This window comes from Dendropsophus ebraccatus, chromosome 3, assembly GCF_027789765.1.
Source record: "Dendropsophus ebraccatus isolate aDenEbr1 chromosome 3, aDenEbr1.pat, whole genome shotgun sequence".
Taxonomy (NCBI): domain Eukaryota; kingdom Metazoa; phylum Chordata; class Amphibia; order Anura; family Hylidae; genus Dendropsophus; species Dendropsophus ebraccatus.
Genome location: NC_091456.1, coordinates 76,985,148 through 77,004,584, shown reverse-complemented (window position 1 = coordinate 77,004,584; position 19,437 = coordinate 76,985,148). Strand labels below are relative to the sequence as shown.

The following is a 19,437-nucleotide window of genomic DNA, read 5'->3' as shown; positions in this document are numbered from 1 at the left end:
CGGGAAACTCCCAGGTCACTACCCTCAGATTAGGGAGCTTAATCCTCCAGGATGCAACCTCAGAGCAGGAAAGTATACAGATGAGCACATGACAGAGTGACCTGCAGCAGGTAGAGCATAGCGGACACAACCACGTATCCTTACAGTCACTACCCTAAGAATGGTCACTGTTGGCAGCTGCTGATATAGTGGATATAGTGTGGTGCAGAAGGAAGTGTCAGCGATTTAGTCATGGCAATAGTGACATAATATATATTTTCCAACTAGAATCAATGAGAGTAATATTACATGTAAATACAAGTGATGAGCTCTGGGCCTTTTAATAAGTGTTTCTGATGTTTCTTATATCTTACAGGCACATTCTGATCTGTTTGGCGGCCTATCTTGGCTGTGTCTGCTTTGCTTACTTTGATGCTGCATCGGAAATTCCAGAGCAAGGACCTGTGATTAAATTCTGGCCCAGCGAGAAGTGGGCTTTTATCGGAGTGCCCTATGTCAGCCTATTGTGCGCTCACAAAAAGTCACCTTTGAAAATTACATGAACGCCAGCTGAACAATAATGAAGATGAAGATCCTTCTACAGTGCAATCTACAGTATATGGGATTTAGCAGAGATTTTCCACTGCCATGTGTCTCATCAGGGACTAATAATGACAGACTTGTCTTATCTTAATTCTCCTCTATTTCCTACAAATACAATTCTCTTTAGAGAATCTTATTTATTGACATATTCATACTGCACTAAATAATTCCTTTTCTGCATGGCACATGTGATGTACACCCTCACAGACGTCTATATATCTGCCACTTGGAGCTGGGAGGAAGATGCAGTTGTGGCCTGTACGCTATTCCAATGAGGACTATAAATATTTAATGTTGTGCTGTGACTGGTAACTCATCTCTGTTATAATGGAAAAGTACAAGTCCAGTGAAAGATGGATAATGTAATGCTCAAATTGCGTTTCAGGGTTAAATGGTCTATAGTAATCTTTTTTCCAACTTTTTAGAAGGGAAGAGGTTTGTATATTTTCTGGGAATATTTCTCTAATATATGGCACAAAGATTGCAAGAAGCTATTTTTTCAGATTATGTTTAAAGCTGCTTCGTTCATCTCTATATTGTGTATATTCAGAGTTCTTTAGCTGTATAAAACTATTTTAATAGACATTATTATACTTTTATTAACCCAATAGTATTAAACACAGTGTTAATAATTGTAGTTTTAAGCTCTGTCCACATTAGGTTTTCCTTAGTTTTTACAGCAAGAATAACAGTCTTCTCATCAAATATAAAGGACCCCCCTAAAAAACTTGGGATAAGCAGGAAATCGAATGCTTCAGGGTTCAGCATTATCCAACTGCAAATGGATATGGTGTATTTGTATTTTAAAAATCTTTATAGAATTAGTGTTATTTGGAGTACAGTTTGACTTGTCAAAAGTTACTGATTGCACTGGGTCTCCTCCTAAGACCTGCTGTGATCCTAAGATACTCCTTCACTTACTTACAGTCTATTGAGCAAATAATAGATATTCAACCAGCCAGGGAGTAGTGTACACTTCCATGCACTCCCCCCAGTTGTATCTAGGGATCACAGCCATCTGATGACTTGCCAAAAGTAACTTTAAATGACAGCAACACTTTACTGTTTGGTCTATCAGCACTAGACCAAAAGAAAGGATTACGGATGTTCCAAGATTTTAATCAAAAGTGAAATGTCAGGTGACAAACTACAGGGCTTTAAAACTGTGTGCATTTACAGTAAGTGCAACTCCAGACTCATTCGATATTCACACCTTTGCCATAGGAAAAAATGTCCAGATCTTCCTTGGACAAGGTCCCACCTTGTCACAAGCTGGAGTAGAAGCTGCTGTTCCAAAAAGGATTTAGGATGGGTTTCTGGCCTTAAATATCTGCATTCAGTATGTTATAAAATATTGCATCTGAATGACAATACTCTTTGTGGCATAATTTAATAGCTAAGTATTTGACTACTTATTATGAGTATTGTATAATGGCAATGTGCACAAAAATGGTCATTGACAATAGTGGTTTGTCTTTGCAGTGTTATGCTCAGGTTAACAAACAGAAATAAACCATAAACATATAACAATAAAATCTTTTTTTTTTAATGTGATTGTTTTTGTTTGTGATTGTCCATCAAGTTCAACCTTAAACCCTACTGTGTTTATCCAGAGGAAGGCTGAAAACCCTTGTGAAGCAGATTCTCAACTCCAAATATGGCAATTAGAATAAATTCCCATCTTTAGAAATCGAGTGCCCATAACTTGGTGAAACCTATTTTATGTTATTTTATTCTACTGTTAAGGATGTTCCCTTGTTACAGGGCAAGGTGTAGAAATATCCCAAGAAGGACCTCTATAGTGTCTGAGCTGGCATAGGTTTCACTTTGTGTGCATGGAGGGGCATTGCACTTCTACATAAATTCTGTGAGCCTCTGCGATGTGGGGACATTTTTAAGCCCAGCATAAATAATGTCCCCCATTGTCCTTAAACATATAAATAATATGGTCAAACCGACAATCTTTGTCAGTTAATTTACTTCTAGCTAAGTAAGAAGTATTATTGTCGCAAAATGAAACATCATAAAAATTTTAAGACAAAGTAAAAATTAACCAGCAATGTTCTCCCAACCTGCATACTTGACATTTAATGCCAAGCAGCTGGAGAAGTGTGATGCTGCCCTAGAGAGTCCTGGAAAACAGGCCGGCATCCAACTTCTCCAGTCGCTATCAGTCAAATACAAAGTGTATGGGTTAAGAAAAGGTTGGCAAACCCGAACAGTTTGGCAAGTCCGCTCAACACTGCCATCAGGAAATATTTGAAGAAAAACTTAAAGAGACTCTGTCAGCAGGTGTATGCTGTCCTATCTCAGGATAGCATAAACTAAAGAGAGAGAAGCTGAACAGAATGATGTATCACTTACACTGTTCTGTGCAGCTGATCCAGAGATCTCCTCCTGAATAACATGGATAATAAGTACTCCTCTCCATTATGTGCATGAGTCAGATAGGCCTGGATAATCATGAGAAGGAGAAAACTCCAAAAAAGTGAAAATTTCAGAGTGTGAAAAATGTCAATCCTCTGGCAGGGTATTTAACTTTTACCATATCTGATGCATGTTACAGTGTTAAAGCTGTCAGCAGCAGATGGTATTAACTGTCTCGATGGATGAGTGCTGTGTATTGAGGCTTTTTCTCAGGACAGCAATGGACGTGGTGAATCAGCGGTGTAAAATTATGTTTTCTCTCAGGACAGCAGTGGACGTTGGTAAATCAGCAGTGTAAAATTACGTTTTGTCGCTGGTCAGCAGTGGACAATAGTGGATCAGCATCGTATACCTACGTTTTCTCCATAGACAGCAGTGAGTGTTTGATCAGCAGTGTAAAATTATGCTTTCTCCCAGGAAAGCAGAGGACACATTAAAGTGGCAGCACCAGGAGGGGTAATCTATTTTACCCAGAGTGGCCTAGAACAGACACCAGGAAGTGGCAGCACCATAACTTGAACTTTTTTAGACCTGAAGGGGCCTAGCACAGAGACCTGGAGGTAGCAGCAACAGCAAAAAGTATCCTTCTTGCTCCTGAGGGGCCTAGCACCCAGACCTGGAGGTGGTAGCAGCAGCAGTAGTACCACCCTCTTTGACCGGAAGAGGCCAAGGACAGATAGTTATAGGTGGCAGCAGCCAAGATAGCCAGAAAGCACTCTATTTGGTAATAAGAAACTTATGATCGTGCCAAAATATATCAAAAGCAGAGAATAGACATAATATGCCAGGTGCTTCAGTGGGTTAACTTCACCCAAGAAAGCCAGCGAATATGTTGGGAACTGTGACACAATTAGCACAGTGCCACACACCAAACACAGAGAACTGATGTAACCTGCAAGTTCTTCAGTGGGTTCAGGGCCGTTTCTTGTGCCGTGCGACGGCACGGGGCGCCGCCAGCTAGGGGCGCTAGTGGCCATCCCACGGGACCTCACCCAGCGGCAATAAATAGCTTGCCGGGCCGCAGCCATCCACGCTCATCTGCTGCCGCCCCGAGCTGCATCTATATCCCCCCCCCCCAAGCGTCAACCCCTGCTCTGGCTGCAGCGCCCGACCCCGCCGCCAGCTTCTCGACTGCACCCCCTTCCCCCGCACTGCGGTCATGCTCTGAGCGCACATCACCTGCTGCTGCCACCGACCGCTCTCATCTGCTGCCGTCCCCGCCGCCCGCAACCCGCATGCATCCCTCCACGGACCGCGCTCATCTTCTGATGTTAGGCCGCCCTGCTCATCTTCTGAGCTCAGGCCGCCCCGCATCCTGGCTGCATCCCCTGCGCACATCACATTTCCAGGCTGCCGCCGCCATTAGATGTCGCCTCTCCCTGCTGGAGGATCCATCCCCGCAGTGAGCAGCTGGAGAAGATCCAAAGATGGAGGGACCCGATCCATGCCAATATTAGGTGAGTATTTTTTTTTTGTGCTGGGCAATGCAGAGGACAGTATAGCAATGGGGACAGAGCATAGAAGGACAGCACAGCATAGGGGGACAGTATTACAAAACGGACAGAGCACAGGGGGACAGTATTACAATGAGGACAGTATTACAATGGAGACAGGGTTCAGGGGGCATTATTACTATATGGAGGCACAGCAGGGGATCTGACATACAGGGGGCAACCCACATGCCTACTGACTTTACTGCACATGACACAAAAATGTGGAAGGAAGTTGTAAGTGCAGACCCTAAGATGTTTGTCTGGCAGGTTCAGAAGAGATGAATTGTGTCTGCAAGAAATCATCATGGAGGTCTGGGCCAGAAGGAGAGGAAAAGGAAAGTGACGCCTCAGATCAAAGAAGACGTTACCTGTAAGTCACCGAATATGGGGGGAGGGGCGCTTCTATCAAGATTCGCCCTGTAGTCAAAATTACCTAGAAACTGCCCTGAGTGGGTTACATGACACACTGATTGACAGCTCCTACTCTTAAGCAGTCCTGTCTCACTTTCTAACTCTAAATTTCCCTGCCAAAAGCAGATGCTTCTCTGCCAGCAGCTGAATGAACTTCCTGTTCCCTGCTAAAGAAGGGGAGACTTCAGCAGAAATTACACCTCCAAAAGGGATTAGGAATCATTTCTTGCTCAAGCCACCATCATTTTGTTAAACGTTTGGTTCATTTTAGAACCAAATTTTTGGCAAAGTTCGAAACGATCCCAGGTTCAATGGGTTCAGTTCGCTAGTGACAGATTCCCTTTAAAGAGGATGTACCACCTCTTTAATCTGAACCCACCTATCGAATGGCGCCGACACGGGGAAGCCGACGCCGCGGTCCGTTTTTCGGATCGCGGCCCCGTTCACGTGCACGGCGCCGTTCTATGCACGGGAACCGGCCGTTGCTCAAGCACTGGAGGCAGGCCCGCCCACCACCAGTGGGAGGGAATAGGTGGGTTCAGATTAAACCACCTGGTACATCCTCTTTAAGGATTTAAAGCTGGATAGTCTGGAGGAAAGAAGGGAAGGGGGGGGGCACTTGATCAAAACTTGATTTAAATATGTTATGCTAAGTTTACACGAGGCGATTATTGGCCCGATCGTACGATTAACGATTTCGAAGTAACAATTTTTTTTTAATAACGATCAGCGTTTAGACAGTACAATTTATCGTACGGAAAAATCGTTTTGTGATAGCGCGTCCGCAGCCCGGCCCGCCCGCAGCCCCCCCCCCGCTCAACCGCAGCCCCCTGCGCCTCCCCGATCGCCACCCCCGTCGCTCCGATCGCCACCCCCGCCACTCCGATCGCCGCCGCTCCGATCGCCCCCCCCGCCGCCGCTCTGATCGCCCCCGCCGCTGCTCCGATCGCCCCCCCGCCGCTGCTCTGATCGCCCCCCTGCTCCGATCGCCCCCACCGCCGCGGCCAAGAGCATAGGTTACCTGCTCCCCGCAGCAGGTCTTCGAGATCCCCGGCTCCCCTCTTCAGCGCATTGATTGGCTGAAGAGATGAGCAAGGAATTTCAAACGGCTACTCTCCAGCCAATCAGTGCTCCTCTTCAGCACTGATTGTCTGAAGGGGAGCCGTTTGAAATTCCCGGCTCCCCTCTTCAGCCAATCAATGCAAGGCAGCACTGATTGGCTGAAGGGGAGCCGTTTGAAATTCCCGACTCCCCACCCCTCCCCGGCGGCAGTGGGTGGGGGTGGGGTGATCGGAGCGGCGGCGGGGAGGCGATCGGAGCGGCGGCGGCGGGGGTGGCGATCGGGGCAGCGGGGGTGGCGATCATAGCGGCGGCGGCGGGGGTGGCGATCGAGCCGGCGCAGGGGGCTGCGGATGAGTGGGGGGCCGGGCTGCGAGCGGGGGGCCGGGCGGCGGGCGGCCGGACCATCGCGCGACGACTGTTTACACGGAACGATCGGCAAATTTTTTGCGAACTACGAACGACGATTTATGAACATGTTAAAAGATCAAAATGAGCGATTTTTCGATCGTTGCCCGCGTTTACACGTACGATTATCGTTCGAATTCGATCGTTATCGAGAAAATTCGCCCGATAATCGATCCGTGTAAACTTAGCATTAAAGGACTAAATAAAGTCCAAGATTGATGTTTTTTTAACTAAATACAAGGACAAAGGGACACAATCTGAGGTTAGTTGGGGGAAAGACCAGAAACAACACAAGAAAATATTATTTTACTGAAAGAGTAGTAGATGCTTTGAAGAAACTACAATGACTGAATGTAAACATATATCTATCCTAAGATAAAAAGAAAGGAAAATAATTTAAAGGCAAACTAGATGAATCAAGTGGTCTTTTTTGCTAACAATCTTTTATTTATAACTTCCAAGATGCAAAGAATTATTGGAATCACTCTATAATCCTGAGATTCTGGAAAACAAATGACAAAAAGTATATAAAAGTCATATCAATCAATATAAAGGAAACCCTGGTCAGAAATAAAGAAAATAAGCTGTTTGTCCACTAGAGGGCAGTGTTATCCATAAAATAGCTTTATTGTTGCTCTGAGGCAGTATTTCCCAACTCTAGCCCTAAAGTTCCCCAGGCAGGTCATGATTTGAAGATACCCTATACAAAAAATAACCCTGTATTGATGCCTGGTGCACTGACTATAATTATATTACCTGTGAAATATTAGGGAAATCCTCAAAACATGAGCTGTTGGGGCTATTTCAGGACTGAAGTTGAGAAACACTGTTGTAAACTTAAAGGGGTATTCCCCCCAAGAGCTAAAATATTTATTTTGAGCCATCTCCCATCTTCCTAGCTGTTGCCGTTCTTGAGTTGCAAGTTTTTCTAAAAGATGGTCTATTATCAAGATAGGAAACTACATTTCCCATCATGTAATGCTTATGCCTGATAAGGGTGATGTAGCAGAGGTGAGATGGTGGTGATTGATGATGTAACAGGGCTGAGATGGTGGTCATGATGTAGCAGAGCTGAGATGGTGACATGATGTAGCAGAGCTGAGATGGCGGTCATGATGTAGCAGAGCTGAGATAGTGGCACAATGTAGCTGAGCTGAGATGGGGGCATGATGTAGCAGAGCTGAGATGGTGGTCATGATGTAGCTGAGCTGAGATAGAGGCACGATGTAACTGAGCTGAGATGGGGGCATGATGTAGCTGAGCTGAGATGGTGGCATGATGTAGCTGAGCTGAGATGGTGGCATGATGTAGCTGAGCTGAGATGGTGGCATGATGTAGCTGAGCTGAGATGGCGGTCATGATGTAGCTGAGCTGAGATGGCGGTCATGATGTAGCTCAGCTGAGATGGCGGTCATGATGTAGCTGAGCTGAGATGGTGGCATGATGCAGCTGAGCTGAGATGGTGGCATGATGTAGCTGAGCTGAGATGGTGGCATGATGTAGCTGAGCTGAGATGGTGGCATGATGTAGCTGAGCTGAGATGGTGGCATGATATAGATGAGCTGAGATGGTGGCATGATGTAGCTGAGTTGAGATGGCGGTCATGATGTAGCTGAGCTGAGATGGTGGCACGATGTAGCAGAGCTGAGCTGGTGGCATGATGTAGCTGAGCTGAGATGGGGGTCATGATGTAGCTGAGCTGAGATGGTGGCATGATGTAGTAGAGCTGAGATGGTGGCATGATGCAGCAGAGCTGAGATGGCAGTCATGATGTAGCAGAGCTGAGATGGTGGCATGATGTAGCTGAGCTGAGCTGGTGATTGATGTAGCTGAGATGGTGGCATGATGTAGTAGAGCTGAGATGGTGGCATGATGTAGCAGAGCTGAGATGGCAGTCATGATGTAGCAGAGCTGAGATGGTGGCATGATGTAGCAGAGCTGAGCTGGTGATTGATGTAGTTGAGCTGGTGGCATGATGTAGAAGAGCTGAGATGGTGAAGCACTTCCGGCGTCCAGGGGTCTGTGTGGCTGTGAGGGGGCTTAGGGCAGCCGCAGGTGAGTTTGCAGGGGGGTCGGACTTGGGGTAGTGCAGAAGCCGTGGGCCCACGGGCGGCCACCGGGTGAGATTTGGGGGGGGGGGGGGGGTCGTTGTGCGGATGTCAAGTGGCGGCTTGCTGTACTGAGGGGGGATGGGGGGGCCGGGAGATTGTGTGCCGGGGGGGCTTGGGGCCTGCAGTCAGGGGGTGAGCTGTAGGGGGGGGGGGGGGCTGTGGCCACCGGGAGATTGCGGGCGGCAGATTGCAGGGCCTGCACTCACCGGGTGACCTCCAGGCCGGCTGTACAGAGGAGGGATGGGGGGGCCGCGGGCGGCCATCGGGCGCGGACAGAGCCTGCACTCACCAGGTGAGCTCCGGTCCGGCTCTACTGAGGGGTCGATGGGGAGGCCAGGGGCGGGCGGGACCTGCATTCACCGGGTGAGCTCCGGTCCAACTCTACTATGGGGGGGCCGCGGGCGGCCACTGGGAGACACCGGGGACTGCAGGCTTTACTGAGAGGGGGATGGGGGGGGCGGCCACTGGGAGTTAGCGCGGGGGAGGGGGTGTGTGCTGCACTCACAGGAGCTCCGGGTGGGAGGATGCAGGGTGCGGGGTGGGTGAGCTCAAGGGCAAGGGGGGGGGGAACACAGTGGGGTGAGCTGGTGGGGGGGAATGGGGTTACACTCTGCTGTCAGATAGGGAGACAGTGATCAGCTGCAGCTCACTGTCTCTGTGTTCTCCTTCACTTCAGTGAGCCGGGTTAGAATCACTAACCTGGCCCATTGAAGAGATGGAGGACACGTGATGCCGTCTAGGAGGGTCGGAGCCAGGAGATGGGAGCGTGTCGGGTTGGACTGAGGTCTGATGATTCTCTGCATTCGGTAGGGGTGAATGCATCTAGATAACAGCAAAACTGTGCAGAATCCATAATAAATTGATATTGAAAAGATGGAAAGCTACGGGTGGGCAATGTATTAATGCAAACATAATTTTGGGGGGAATACCCCTTTAAGAACAAAAGGAAGATTAATTCAGATAAACTGAAATATTACAGTATCACTGTGGAAAGTAAAATAAACATTTTAAGTGTTATTCTGGTTACATTTAAAACAGAAAGACCATATACTGTTGCTGAAGAACATTGAGATTACATATTTAGTATAGGCATTATAGTCATCTTTTTTGCAGTGTTTTAAAGGGGTATTCAGAGTTGTATGTTTTTTGTATGTTCTCAGCCTTGTAGAAAACATAAAAAAGTCATAACTTACCTTCATTGCTCCCCCTGCCACCATTGGGGTCCTAGAGCTGGTTCTGGTATGATACAATATGACACACTTTATTTATCCTGAGGGAAATGCCTGCTCAGCCAATCAATGACCACAGCTGTAACTGCTAGATTGTTAGTGAGGCATAAGGTGATGAGCTTTTGGATTACAAGTTCCAAGTTACTGTTCTTGTTTGGGAAACAGAAATACATAACAAAAGAAAGAGTAGATGTAATATGTGTCAACATGACTGTGCTGTCCCAACATCCTGGTGTCACATCGCGCCAGTGCAACATGACATGGACTACAGTGTACAGTACAGTTTGTGTAGTGTACTGTACACTCCCAGGGCCAAGCCCACAGCACCCAAAACTAAGGGTTCTATCCCTCCTGCAATACAGCAAACCAACACTGCCATCCCCAACGTTGGCTTATTACATTTTGCACAATGTGGTACCCATCATGTTTACTCATGCTACATCTGTAAGTTTATATTTCACCGCAAAAAAGTCAAGTAAATTAGAACATCATGAGATATATACTCCACCTAATGGTGCCTTCACACACACTGGATCCGCAGTGGATTTCACGCTGCAAATTTGCAGCAAAATCCGCTGAGGTTCAAGTGCCTGTTTATCCCAATGAGAATACATACTCGCAGCAGGATTGACATCCTGCTGCGAGTATGTAAGTTAACTCCCTGCCGGCCGGAGCATACATTGCCTGCTCCCCGCTCCGGCTTGCTTCAGGGGTTCCCAGCGTCTGCTCGTCCCTCTCAGCCAAGCCAGAGAGGGAAGAAGGTGATGTATGCTCCGGCCGGTTAACTTACATACATCCTGCTGCGAGAATGTATTTTCATTGTGATGAACGGGCACCGGATCTGCAGTGGATTTCGCTGCAAATTCGTGGCGTAAAATCCGCTGCAGATCCGGTGTGTGAAGCCACCCTAAATCTAAAAGTTCCATTTTACTCCATTTGGAATTTCGTACTGCTCATTGGACAAGGCCTTAAAGGGAATCTGTCAGCTCCTGGGCCCTACCTAAGGTGCTGACAGTGTGCTGGCAGCCCCCAGTGAGCATGGTGCCTTTTTGGTAATTTTTTTTTGCAGCGGATTATGTACAATCTTATGTCTTCTACTGTGATGAAGAGTCACAGAGCAGTTGTTCGTGACACACTTTTCCATGCATCCTCCTTCCTCTTCATGAATAATCAATGCTGCCTTTTCTCTTGCTTGCTCAGCTGTCAGATTTCAGATCAGTCCTCTGTAGGCAGTTTATGTCTAATGTGTTGGAGCTGTGGTCTAGGGGGTAACTCACCTGTCTAGAGACTTGCTAGCAGTTCATTCTCTGGTTTGAAACCCCTGATGGAAATTAAATAGATGTCTTTTTTTTCTTCTCATTATTGTATCATTTTAAGGTTCACACACAGTATTTTTGCTCAGTATTTTGGTCAGTATTTTGCAACCAAAACCAAAAGTGGATTGAAAACACAGAAAGGCTATGTTCACACACTGTTGAAATTGAGTGGATGGCTGCCATTTAATCGCAAATAATTACTGTTATTTTAAAACAACGTCCAATTTTTGCCATTAAATGACGGCCATCCGCTCAATTTTAACAGTGTAAGAACCTAGCCTTCCTGTGTTCTCAATCTACTCCTGGTTTTGGTTGCAAAATAATGACCAAAATACTGAGCAAAAATACTGTGTGTGAACATAGCCTTAAGAAATGATACAATAATGAGAAAAAAAGACATCTATTTAATTTCCATCAGGGGACTCAAACCAGAGAATGAACTGCTGGCAGGTCTCTAGACAAGTGAGTTACCCCTAGACCACAGCTCCAACACATTAGGGAGAAGAGATTCAATTATACCTGAGTGTTTCTTTCAGACATAAACTGCCTACAGAGGACTGATTGATCTGCAATTTGACAGCTGAGCGAGCAGGAGGCCGGGCAGCATTGATTATTTATGAAGAGGGAGGAGGATGCATGCCAGAGTGTGGGACGAACAACTGCTCTGTGACTCTTTAGTACAGTAGGAGACATAAGATTGTACATAATCCGCTGCACGGAAAACTACCAAAAAAGCACCATGCTCACTGGGGGCTGCCAGCTACAGCACACTGTCAGCACCTTAGGGCCCAGGAGCTGACAGATATCCTTTAAACTCTCCCTGCACTTTAAAGTCCATCAATATTGCTCTATAGACTGACTTATGACCCTGCTCTCGACTTTATATTGCCAACTGCTAAAGGAATGCTTTAATCAGTTATTATCGTTTAAATAAATAGCACTGCCTATTTCACTCCTTGAATATGGAAGATGATGATAAGCAACATGTCCCTTTTGTGCACAAGGCACTGAAGATGAGGGTAAGTTTCTTACCTTCATCCTCTGCTCCTTTTCTTTGTACTTTGTAGTTATTTCTAGGGATGATCGAACCGGCCGGGGTTCGGATTCGTATGAACCTGAACTATCGGCTTCTGATTCCCGCTGTCTGCCCGCTCCGTGGAGAGGGTGGATACATCCTTGAGGACCGCCTAGAAAACTGGGATACAGCCATAGCCATAGGCTGTATCCCAGTTTTCTAGGCGGTCCTCAGGCTGTATCCATCCTCTCCACGGAGCGGGCAGACAGCGGGAATCAGAAGCCGATAGTTCAGGTTAATACGAACCCGAACCTCGTCCGGTTCGCTCATCCCTAGTTATTTCCTTAGGATAATATGGCGGTTTAGAGCACTGGGGATGGGAGTACTGCCCTCAGAGCACCGATCTAGGAGCAGATAGTTGCTCTAGGGCTGATAGTCCTGCCCCAAGTACCCCACACAGCTGTATTATTCTAGGGATATAACTACAAACTACACCAGAACAGCATTGAGGATAAAGAAACTTACCCTCATCCTTAGCCCTTTGTGCAAAAAAGGGACATATCAGCAGGTTAGTTTCCCTTTAATAACCTCTAGATGCTGCCTTATTCGAGTTACATTTTTAACCAGATTTATTATACTCCACTAAAGTTATTCAGAATGAGTAGAATTGGTTCCCCTACATGTCTCATAGCAGATTCAACATTTTTGCATATGTTGTGGTCCTATCCCCATATCCTTGTGGAGGGAGGTTCTTAGCCTCCTGGGACAGTTCTGGACCCTTAATCTTTGCTTATTACTAATACTAAATGAAATATAGTTCCCCCTGTTTAGTCCACAATCCTAATTCAGTACTACCAATGTATAAACGTAGGTATGGGACATGTGGCCATCCAGAGAAGTTTGAGAACATTTGAGAAGCATCTGGGTCCCCTTAGTGTCGGTATCATTAGCTCTTAAACAGCCCCCCACTTAACTGCCACTGCCCTAACCCCTGTTGGCTCCTTTAATCCCTAGGATTTTGGCACTATGTCTCTCTATGTTTTGTTTCAGATTTGAAATCTCTATACATCTGCTTCCTGATATATTTTTTTCTTCACTAACTTTGGATACCTATCTGTTTTTGTTTGAATATCTGCTGATAACTGCATTTCATTATGTGCATGTTTTGCATTTCTGTATACCATACTACGCAATATTTTTGGGTTAATAAACGTTACTTAAAAAATGCCTGGAAATCTAATGAAAATATTTTATCATTTTGGTTCTTTACAGAGTAGCAGTAAGCAATGTTTAGAAACCCCATAGAGAATGGATAGCCTTAGGCTATGTTCCCACCATGGGAAACGGGACGTGATTTAGCGGGGGAAAGGTGGCGGTTTATTGATAATGATGGCCGCAAATAATGATCATGATCAATAGACAGCTGTCTTTTACTGATAAAACCCCATAGTGGGTACATAGCTTCAGGCTCTGTTCCCACTATGTAAACACAATGGCCATTTTTATTGGACAGCTGTTATTTGTCGTTAAATGATGTCCGTCCAATAAAAACAGCTGTCATTTTCATGCTGCGTGACTATTTTTTTTTAAAGTAAGACAATTTTTACATTTAGCTTATATTTCTCTTATCCTAGAGCTATATTTATTTTTATGGCAAACATGTAAATATATTATTTGTGACTGTTATAGGCAATAATAAACAATAGCTAGAACAGCTAAATGACATTCTAATTTATGGAATATTTGCTGCTTATTACTGAGTTATGACAAACACAGGATTATACAAAGAGGATTATAAATGTATACAAAATAATAATCCCTTACTTATAAAATTCAGCTTACACTTTGCTGCTGGATAATCAGTTTTCACAGGGAAATATATAGCAAATTTATAATATAGTAAGATGTAAAAGAAGACTAAAAGAAAGAAACCAGCATAAAATACTAAATAGATGTGACCATGAAAAACAGAATTTTCTTTTTTTCAGGTTATAGACCCCTTCAAGACAAAGCCCATTGATGCCTGGATGTCCAGGTCAAATTAATGCAATGTTCCTCCCCGCCTTTTAAGAGCTATAATGTTTTTTTTCCACCTAAAAGGCTGGTTGGGGTGTCATTTTTAGCACCAGTATCTCTAGTTTTTATTAATATCATATTGGTGTAACAGAAAAATTTTGATATTAATTTTTTTTCTGATATAACATTTTAAAAAATCATCAATCCTGGTGTTTTTAATGTTAAATTTTAATAACATGTTTATTTATAATATAATAATATGTTTATCATTTATTTTAAATATTTTTATTTTTATAATGGGCAAGGAGATATATTAAACTTTTATTGGGGAGGTTTATAAGGTTTTTTTTTTATACTTTCAAAAACTTTTTTTATCACACTTTTAAAAAAAAAACACTTATATTTCACAGTAAAACATGCAATCATTAGATTGCATATACTGATAAAAGAGTTTGTATGTTCTCTCCGTGTTTGCCTGGGTTTCCTCCCACACCCAAAAACATACAGATAGGTGAAGCGCTGCGGAATCTGTGTGCGCTATACAAATAATAAAAACAAAAACATCTATGCTATGCCATAGCATAGCATAGATCAGTGTTATCGGCGAACTATGCATGGCTGCGGGGGTCCCGATGAGTTAGTGACAGTACCTTAAACGCTGCGATAACTATAGATTGCGGTGTTTAAGGGGTTAATGGTAGGGAGCTGCAGGATCGCAGGTGCCTGTCATTACCCTCGGCTCTTGTGACACTGATGTGTGCGGGATCGCTCTCACTGTATCGGTCCCGCACACATCAAACCCCTCTGACATGCAGGAACGTGTATATACATTCCTACTGCACGGGGTATGTTCAGTAGGAACGTATATGTACTTATTACTAATGTAAAGGGTTAAACTACTTTCTGTTGTCCCTCTACATACACCTTTAGGCTATGTTCACACTACGTAAAACTACGGCCGTAGTTCTCGCCGCAGGACTACGGCCGTAGTTTTGAGGGGTGGAACATAGCCTTATTTTCAATGGGATCCCGTCCGGAGCGTACACACATCATATACGCTCCGGCTGGGATCCCATGCAGCGCCGGAAAAAACTGACATGTCAGTTTTCTGCGGCCGGAATTCAGTGAATTCCGGCCGCAGAAAGGCGTGTCGGTTCACACAGTGAAGCAAGCGGCTACGGCTGCTTGCTTCACTGTGGGCTATGGAAAGCTCTGATGCGCCCGCATCAGAGCTCCGTGGCCGGAAAGATCACCCGGCCGGTACTTAAGTACCGGCCGGGATGATCCGGGCTGAGACCTGCCGTTCCGTGAGCTGGCCGGGGTCACGGAACGGCCGAATGTTCACAGCGTGTGAACATAGCCTTAAGATATACACATAAACATAGGTACAGCCAAGTACATTCTAAGAGGTCATAGTGGCAGTGGTGGGTGCACAAAGTTTGTATGTCAGTGAACATACTGTATAAATCCAAGACCCCTTCCTCTGCAGGTCTGGCTGCCAAAATACATGGCAGCCGTGGCCCTAAACATCCACTGGGGGGCTGGCCTGGCAGGCACATGCCACTTAGCTCTTCCAGCACAGCCCTCCCCTGGCTTTAAGGGTTTGTGCTCTTATAATGAAGGAAATATTCTCAGTTTCTAGAAATAATATTTAATGTTCTTCCAGTATTATTTCAGTATAATGATTTATCTTTGTCTTTTCTGGAAATAGCAGGTGGGTCACGAAATAAAAATGTTGATACTGCATTAGTCTTTGTACAAAATAAACGAAAAAACACTTCTATCAGCAATCTTACTATAATGACTTCTGTGGATTTCTGGGAAGCATAAATACATTTCTAAAAATAGACAATGTAATAAGATACAATGTACTTTTTCAGAAGCCTTTGACTAATGGTTATGATTCACATTCTAGATGGAATATTCAAATAGCAGAACACTCTCTCATGTTCACATTCTGAAACCTTATTTGCTACATTCTTTTACAGAATATAAATGGAGCGCTTATGGTGATAAATAGAAAATATAATAAAACCTTATATAGACATTATTGCTTCAAACAACTTCACTTCATTTCATATGATTCTTAACATAATTGTAAATCTTCATTAACCAAAGACAACTTCTTACCCTAAAAAAAACAGCTCTAAAACCTTGACCATATGGTGTCTCCCTTCTCAGCAATCTGCTGTCCAATGCCTGTTGTTAAGGAAAATCCATCTGTATTAACTAAGACAGAAAACTGGAAGCTAGTGGTGAACCATGTGTCCTGTGTGGGTGAAGGGTGGGGTTTCTAGTCATGAGCCTCCAGATAATTGCACTGTTTAGAAAAGGTAAAATCTTCCCCCCTAGGATAAAAGAATGGGGGTGCCGATTGGTTGCTATGACTGCTAGAGGTCTATACTTGTCGTAGCAGCATCAGTCTTTTTGCTGATTGAGTCTGCCTTGCCTCACGCAGACTTAGGGCCCAATTACACAGAGTGATAATCTGCCTAATCAGGCCAATAAGGCAGATTATCAATCCATGTAATAAAGACAACGATTATTGACTGATCATGTCTTTTGATCCAGACCTAGAATCATCTGCCCTGTCCCTGTATCACTACGTGTAAGAGCCATGCACAGTCAACCGATGATGAATCTGTAAAGGAAATTTATATAAATTATATATGTTACCTCTCTACGCTACCCAGTGTCTTCCGGGCTTCTCCATGCTCCCTGCAGCCTCCGGTACAACTTCAGAGCCAGTCTCTGGAGTGACAGGCTGCTCAGCCAATCACTGGCCAAGAGAGGACCGTCACAGGCAGTGATTGGCTGAGCAGCCTGTCACTTCAGAGACAGTTTATTACTTACTATATACAACAAGGGCTGCACGGACATTGCCAACCATCTTTGTGCAGCTCTTGCTACGTGATAATCGAGCCATGTAATATGCTCAGTAAATGAGCGCTGATATAGCAAATCAGTGCCCTAAATCAGCAGAGCACTTGTCTAGGCTGTGCAGAACTCTTAACTTTTATTATTTATGCTAAGAATGTCACCAAATCATCACCAAACAAGTTGATGCCAGTTATAAGTACTAGTCAGAAAATATATATACTGAGCACTTACATAGGTATAGATTAGAGGCACTATGCATGGGGGTCCCTAAACCTAACCAAAGTTGTAAGGTGGTGTTATGGACATGTAGGGTGGAAGTGTCTAGAAAGCCCTACCACTCAGTAACTGCACTTTTCTGCACTTTTCAGAGTTAATATCCTGGATGGCCCCGCTCCCGGATCCTAACCATGATTCTCCTATGCACACCACTATAATAGAGATGGATGACTGTCTCACTCCAAGGCCCTAGTCTTACTTGGTATGCTAGTGACCTAGACAAGGGATATTTGATGATCATCAGTGTTCTCTGAGCTTAGTACGCAGCGATCACAAAGCACACACATATAATAAATCCATACTTAGAGGATGCATAAATGTCCTATATATTACCTTTACAATGTCTTACAACACATGATTACAAAGTAACACTCTGTAAGCCAGCTGTAACAATCAGTGGATAGAAGATGAGATCAGGAAAACTCAAATATTCTATTCAACACACTTCCCGGCAGAGTAGTGTTACTAATTAGACAAGGGCTCCTACTGCGCCCTACACTACCCTCGCACATAAGTCTTTACTTTTCCTACTTTTTCAAATGCCTCCCTACAGTATTATTGTATTTTTGGATAGCACCTGTAAGTTTCTGTTATATTGTATATTTAACTGATGTTTTTTAAGTAAAGTTAAAGCACTGTTTTATTTGGGACTTTGTCATCACTTGTGTCGCAACTTGCCCCTGCATCTCACACCTGTTCCGGTACCTGTGAGTCCAGGGATGGGTACTATCACTCATGGCCACCATGAGTTGCCCCCAAAACACCAAAGCCCACCAGCTGCCCACAACACCTGCAACCAGTGCCCATGGCATACTGACAGAATTAAGCCAAAAGACAGGAAGGGGGACTTAAAGGGTTATTTCACTTAAATATAACTTTTGATATGTTGCTGCCCATGATGAGACTAACAATTAAATCCATACTTGTTATTATCTATTTAATCTCCTTCTTCTAGTTCTCAGCTGCTGCTTTCTGCTGAAAAAAAACAAAAATCTGTGTGTAAGCTTCAGTATTCTGGCTACAGAAACCCATCAGGTTCTGCCATAAGGCAGAGTCTGATCAGCTAGCCTGTCAGTATAACACTGGCAGGTACAATACACGGCAGTACTGATCGACACTGCAGTGTATAGTATATGTGATCAGAAGATCAGCAGGACAGTAAAATCTCAGAATCACTTGGATAAGTTAGAGCACCTCAGAGCAATAACCTCATAAAGTTAGACAGGTCCAGATCAAGGCCATTTTTGGCCCGCTTGAATGGGTTAAGTGGATGTTTTGTAGTTCATGTGGTCCTGCTGGCTGTTGTTTATGTTCTCAACCTATACCGATTGAGTTCATAGTACTTGTGGATGCACCTATAAACATCTCTGAAGGCATTTTCCTTCTTAGGGTAGCTTCACACGTACCAGATTCGGAGCGGATTTCATGCTGAGAGTTTGCAGCGAAATCTGCTGCGAATCCTTGTAGTGTAAAGTTCAATGGGGTCACATACCCCCAGCGAATATTTATTCCGCAGCGAGTATGTAACCTGGCCCCTTTAACCACAACAGCCCGCAGCATACATTACCTGCTCTGCGGCTGCAAGACTCCCGTCTACCGTCGGTCCTGCTTAGCCAATCATTGCTGCCGTGCACTGATTGGCTGTTGGGGACCGACGGAAGCCAAGAGTCTCACATACAGCCATGGCTGATTGTTACAGCTGGCTTACAGGTAATGTATGCTGCAGGGGGTTAAACGGGCCGGCTTACATACTCGGAATGAAAATTCCACTGCGGGTATGTAACCCCATTGATCTTCACACTACAAGGATTCACAGCGGATTTTGTGTGTCAAGGCACCCTTAGAAGGTATTTTTATATTGCTACAGGTCTTATGATAGATGTCTCCTGAAAAGCATTTACATCTTGTATAATGTTTTGTGAAACAGGCTGAGTTGGAAAATATTATTGTAAAGACAAAAAGACAAAAACCATTCTAACAGATACTATGGACTTTGAAACTTAGGCCATGTTCACATGGCGTAAGACACCGGGCATTCTGTGACCTGGCTGGATGATCTGCAGTACCAGCCGGATGATCTTTACCTCTGCTGAATTCTAGAGATGATCGAACATCTGGAAATCTTAGGTTCGATCGAACTCGAACCTTGTTGAACCTTCGGCATTTGATTCACGATGCCTTCTTGGTCCATGGGGACGCAGGAGAAAACCCGAG

The 19,437-nt window shown here is 44.6% G+C and overlaps 1 protein-coding gene across 2 annotated transcripts in view; it reads left to right on the top strand.

Moving 5' to 3' along the window:
• Positions 1–2,131, top strand: part of ACER2 (alkaline ceramidase 2) — a 57,899-nt gene extending 55,768 nt beyond the window's left edge. For both annotated transcript variants that reach the window (XM_069962046.1, XM_069962045.1), the window contains exon 6: positions 356–2,131. In XM_069962046.1, the coding sequence (XP_069818147.1) occupies positions 356–542 (187 nt within the window). In that variant the 3' untranslated portion in view covers positions 543–2,131. The remainder of the gene's footprint in view (positions 1–355) is intronic.
• The last annotated feature ends 17,306 nt before the right edge of the window (positions 2,132–19,437 follow it).